The sequence below is a fragment of the Mastomys coucha genome, unplaced genomic scaffold (assembly GCF_008632895.1).
Source record: "Mastomys coucha isolate ucsf_1 unplaced genomic scaffold, UCSF_Mcou_1 pScaffold5, whole genome shotgun sequence".
NCBI lineage: Eukaryota > Metazoa > Chordata > Mammalia > Rodentia > Muridae > Mastomys > Mastomys coucha.
The window spans coordinates 100,844,551-100,850,207 of record NW_022196911.1 but is presented as its reverse complement, the minus strand read 5'-3'; the positions used below and the strand labels follow the sequence as shown (position 1 = coordinate 100,850,207).

General features: G+C 39.6%; 1 protein-coding gene across 1 annotated transcript in view; it reads right to left on the bottom strand.

Annotated features, from left to right (window-relative positions):
• Positions 1-5,657, bottom strand: part of Efcab13 (EF-hand calcium binding domain 13) — a 110,355-nt gene that overhangs the window by 92,594 nt on the left and 12,104 nt on the right. The window contains exons 5-6 of the mRNA XM_031354079.1: positions 4,802-4,914; positions 3,182-3,264 (exon numbers count right to left, since the gene is read on the bottom strand). Of these exons, the coding sequence (XP_031209939.1) occupies positions 3,182-3,264; positions 4,802-4,914 (196 nt within the window). The remainder of the gene's footprint in view (positions 1-3,181; positions 3,265-4,801; positions 4,915-5,657) is intronic.

The following is a 5,657-nucleotide window of genomic DNA, read 5'->3' as shown; positions in this document are numbered from 1 at the left end:
AAAAAAAAAAAAAAAAAAAAAAGAAAAAGTCTGTCGAATTGAATTTTGTTAGTTCAGTGAATACAATATTTAAGAAAAAGATCCAGCTCTTGCTGTCTTACTCTCTTGCTTCTCTCTCACCCTCTTGCTCCCCCCTCCATTCCCTTCCTCCTCTCTCCACGTGACCATGGCCAGCCTCTACTTCTCTACACTTCTCCCCCTCTGCCTTTCTGCAATAAACACCTTAAAACCAAAAAAGAAAGAGAGAAAGAAAGAAAGAAAGAAAGAGAAAGAGAGAGAGCAAGAAAGAAAAAGGAAAGAAAGAAAGAAAGAAAGAAAGAAAGAAAGAAAGAAAGAAAGAAAGAAAGAAAGAAAGAGAGAAAGAAAGAAAGACATCCAAAAGCCAGGAAAGTTGAGGTTGGATGATTAAAATTTAAAATTCAGGGCCTGCCTGCATAGTGAGTTCCAGGTCAACCTGGAAGAGTGGGAAGGAGGAAGGGAGGAAGAGAGAGAAGGAAGGAGGGAAGGAGGGAGGAAGGAAGGGAGAAAAGGAAGGAGGGAGGGAGGGAGGAATGATGGGCAAATAAAAAAAGAGGAAGTAATAGAAAAGGGAGTGGGAGGAAGGAAAAAACAACAATAAAAGGGTTTTTGGAGGAACAGGGGTAGAAGACAGTTCAGTAAAATGGGAAGCAAAAATGATGGGACTAATGAAAACAGAAGGTATTTAAGAAGCTCCTCTGGGCTGGAGTGGTAGCTCAGTGGTTAAGGATACTGGCTGTTCTTCCAGACTAGGTTTCCATTCCTTGCACCCACAGGGCAGCTCACAACTGTCTGTGAATCCAGTTCTAGGGCATCTGATGCCTCTTCTGAACTCTATGAACACACACATGGTTCACAGACATACATGCAGGCAAACCAACCACACTCATTTAAAAAGAAGGAGGAGGAGGAGGAGAAGAAGAAAGAGAGAGGAGAAGAAAAAGGAAGGAAGAGGAAGAATAGAAATGGGAAGAAAACCTCAAATACAGGACATAACGAGACTTAATTGTGGCTTTTAATCTCAGCACTTGAGAGGCAGAGGCACAGGGATCTCCATGAGTTCCAGGACAGTCTGACCTACATAGTGGGCTAGAGTTACATTGAGTGACCAAGTCTCAAAACAACACATATACATATAGCATATATAAATATATGTATTTGTTGCTCATATTATATGCATTTATATTATATATACTTACTTTATGTATTATCTATATGAATATATTGTATATTTTTATGTATACCATAAGCATATAAATGCATGTATATGACCCTGCAGAAGCAGAAATAAGTAAGTGTAAATGAAATGTAAAGGGATTAGTTTGTTGAAAGGGAACCATTTCCGAAGAGAAAGAAGCAGAGACTGTGAAAGATGTTTATAAGTCTGTAGATATTAAGCAAGAATTGTAGAAAGTCTCCCCAGCAGTTTTTATTACCTCTCTATAAAGAAGCAAATCTATATGGTTTGGCAAGCCTACTTCCGAGCTTTTATTTTTAGAAAAAAAAATGGAATCAGCTAAACTGGGAGTGACAGCAGCACACCTACAATGCCAGCACTTGGAAGGCACGGCAGGACAGTCAGAGGTAAAACTAGTTCTCTGCCTCACTGTGAGTCTGAGAACAGCCTGGGCTACATGAAGCTATCTCATCCTCCGCCTCATTGTGAGTCTGAGAACAGCCTGGGCTACATGAAGCTATCTCATCCTCCGCCTCATTGTGAGTCCGAGGCCAGCCTGGGCTATATAAAGCTATCTTTTCATCCTTCACTTCATTGTGAATCTGAGGCCAACCTGGTCTACATGGAGCTATCTCATCCTGTCTGATTGTGAGTTTGAAGCAGACTGGGCTACATGAAGCTATCTCAAAAAAATAAAACTTTAAATCAGGATCTCAATAACATAGCACCTCCACACCTGTGACCAGCAGTATTCACAGTTGCCAAGACACAGAATCAAAAGACAAAAACTACAGCCACCAAAAGATTAATTAATATTTAATCATGGTATAGACACAGAATATTATTCACTTAGTTTTTTTTTAAAAAAAAAAAAAGAATGATTGTAAAATGAGCTGAAAGGAACAACCTGGAAGATGCTGTGCTTAGTGAAATAAGTCAATCGCAGGACAGACCAGTCTACTTCACACCAGTTATCTGAAACAGTTCAATGTAAAAAGCAAAGACTAGGGCTGGAGAGATGGCTCAGCGGTTAAGAGCACTGACTGTTCTTCCAGAGGTTCTGAGTTCAATTCCCAGCAACCACATGGTGGTTCATAACCATCTGAAATGATTATCTGATGGTGTCTTCTGCTGTGTTTGAAGACAGAGACAGTATAACCACATATATGAAATAAATAAATCTTAAAAAAAAAAAAAAGCAAAGACTAAATTGTGGTTGTTAAGGACTGAAAGAAGGGGAAGAGAGGGGATCATCCACCAATAGGCATAAAGCTCCAATTGCATATAATAAACTCTAGAGATCTTCTGTATATTATATGCATAAATAGCAACACTACATTGTACACTTAACAGATGTTAAAGAGATAGCTCTCATGTTATAAATCTCATAGGTTTTTAAATAAGCAAATCATGTGTATGCACATGTGCAAGTGTGTGGAGGTCAGAGGTCAACCTCAAATGTCACTCTTCATGAGCCCTCTACTTGTCTTCTGAGACAAGGTCTCTCACTGGGACTTAAGGCTTGCCAATGAGGCTAGGGTGGTTGGCCAGTGAGCTCCAGGGATTCGCGCCTGCCTCTGCCTCCAAGGGCCAGGATTCCAAGGGTGCACAACCATGCCCAAGCTTTTTAATGTAAATGCTGGAGCTGACTCATGTTCTCATATAGCAAGCACTTTACCAACTGAGCTCTAAGAGAGAACTGAAGCCCTAAGACAAAAGCAAATTTTAGATTTTTTTATATATCTTTAATACATCTAAAGAATAGCTGATGGAAGTAAGAATTGGAGGAAAATAGCGAAATTTGGAATAGACTCCAAAAAAATTAGCTCAAGAAAATGGGGGCAAAAATTAAAAGGGATGCCAACTGGGCCAGAAGAGAGGCAAATCTAAGTCCAGTGTGACCTTCATAGACCCAGGAAGGGAGAGACAGAGAGACGGAGGGGCGGGGGGAGGAGAAGGAATGTAAGTTCTAGAATTTCTTATTACCATTTAGTTCTTGGTGTTTTAAGAATTCTTCAGGTATTTGTTCATATAATGTCATGGAGAGGTTAGAAGGTATCTCTTTTCTCCTGTCACATTCGAAAGCAGCAAAGGACATTCATTAAAAACAAAACAAAAAAACTTAAAAATAATAACAAGCCTTTAAATATCCTGAAATCATAAGAAATTTTATTTTGCTTGTTTTTATTGTGGTATTTTGTTGAAATACAGTCTCACTAAGTTGCCCAGGCTTCGTTAAACTCACCATGTAGTCAGATGAGCCTTGAACTCTTAGTGATCCTCCTGCCTTAACCTCCCAAGGGCAGGGACCACAGGCATGTGCTCTAAATTCAACCAAGAGAACCTTTGTTAAAGAATGTCCACATGGGGCTGGCAAGATGACTCAGCAGGTAAGAGCACTGACTGTTCCTCTAAAGGTCCTGAGTTCAAATCCCAGCAACCACATGGTGGCTCACAACCACCTATTATGAGATCTGACGCCCTCTTCTGGTGTATCCGAAGGCAGCAACAGTGTACTTATTTATAATAATAAATAAATCTTTGGGCCGAAGTGAGAGGGGTTGACCAGAGAGAGCAGAGGTCCTAAATTCAATTCCCAACAGCCATACGAAGGCTCACAACCATCTGTACAGCTACAGTTTACTCATAAACATAAAATAAATAAATAAACCTCAAAAAAAAAAAGAGTTCCCAAATGGTAAGAGTTGATATTTTCACCCCAAAATTTCCATCTTGCTTCCTTGTGACAATGATTCTGCATGGAGCAGAATCTGCCCTTGTCAGTACTGTGACTCGTTAGGCTCTGGCTCTGGTCCAGTTTTTCCTGCTCTTAGTACAAGCCATAGTTTTTATAAGACAAATAAGAATGTCTTTAAACAGCAAAAAATCAGAAGGCAAGAAACCCCAGGCACCACCATCGCCTACAAATAAAAAGTCTGGAAAAATGGATTCATCTGGTAATACTATACAATGTAAATAACTGAAATAATAATATTTGTCTTGAAAGAAATCTAAAGAGTCAACACAATACAAGATTCTTGTACAAAAATGAACAGGGAGGGCTGAACAGATGGTTAGCTGGTTGGAAGCAAATGCTGCTCTTCCAGAGGACCCATGTCTGGTGGCTCACAACCACCTATAACTAACTCCCTTTTCTGGCCTCTACAGACACTCACATATATGCACACATATACGTACTTACACACATACACACACACACACAGAATTTTTTTAAGTTTTTTTTTAATAGGTGGAGCCAGTGCACACTTTTAATCCCAGGACTCAGAAGTCAGAGCTAGGTGGAGCTCTGAGTGTGAGGCCAGTCGGGGCTACATCATGAGACCCTCTCTTTTAAATAGTTGGCAGTAAGGCTCAAGATGCTAGGCGAATTTCACAGAAACTGAAATAAGACATGTGGTCAATAGGATATGAACTGAGTCCTCCAACCCCACACATAATGTTCCTGTCCAAGCCCTCCTAAGGTCACAGCCTTCTCATTTAAACAAATTATTGGCACTCTGTATATGGAAGAGATACACAATTGTAAGGGGAAACTCTCAAGTTCAAGCCCCACACTCAAAAGTCAGAATAGAAAGATTTAAATACCCAAGAGTTGAAGCTGTATGTTGAGTTAGTGAAGGCTTTTGACTTGGCAACTTGGAAGGGCTTTCTTTCTTGGTTATCTTCTCCTTTGACGCCTTCAAAGAGGGAGTGGCAACCTAGAGCAGAGAGCAAGTACATTAACTAGTGACCAAGTTCACCCTGGTAATCCAGTGACTTGAGCAATAAGCCTCCAGAAACATAATCATACCACAGCGTCTGGCTGAGCCATGTTCTTGGTTAAAAAAAAAAAAAAAATGCTTTTTGTAATTACATTTCATAGGCACTAAAAACTTTTCAAAACTACATATTCTTTGGAAACACCATTTTTTCTTAAGTTCAAAACTAAATACCTTCTAATTAACATTTTTTGATTAACAGTAATAGATTTTATAGAATAGGAGAAGCCTGTGGCAAAGTAAGAATCTGACTCAGCTATCAGACTAGGCTCATATATAGCTAGTCTTTAGCTATATATGCAAAATACTGTGGGGAACCAATGGTTATTCAAATGATACAAGTAATTTTATTTTAGGTTATCCTTACGATTGAGCAAATTAACCACTTAACAGAGCATGTATAAAGAAGATTGAGAAAACCACAAATGACAAGGAAAATAGAAAAATACCACTTTAGAAAATGAGAACCCATACATGTTTCCAATTTTACATGCAGCTTGGCCCTTGGAGCATTAACGACTGTTGGAGAAAACTCAAGCACCAGGAGACTGGTAGGAGTTGGCACTGAGGTCCTATGTAAAGCTAATGTCCTCAGAAGTAATGCTTTCTATAAGAACCAGCTGGGAGGGCTGGAGAGATGGCTCAGCGGTTAAGAGCACTGACTGTTCTTCCGAAGGTCCTGA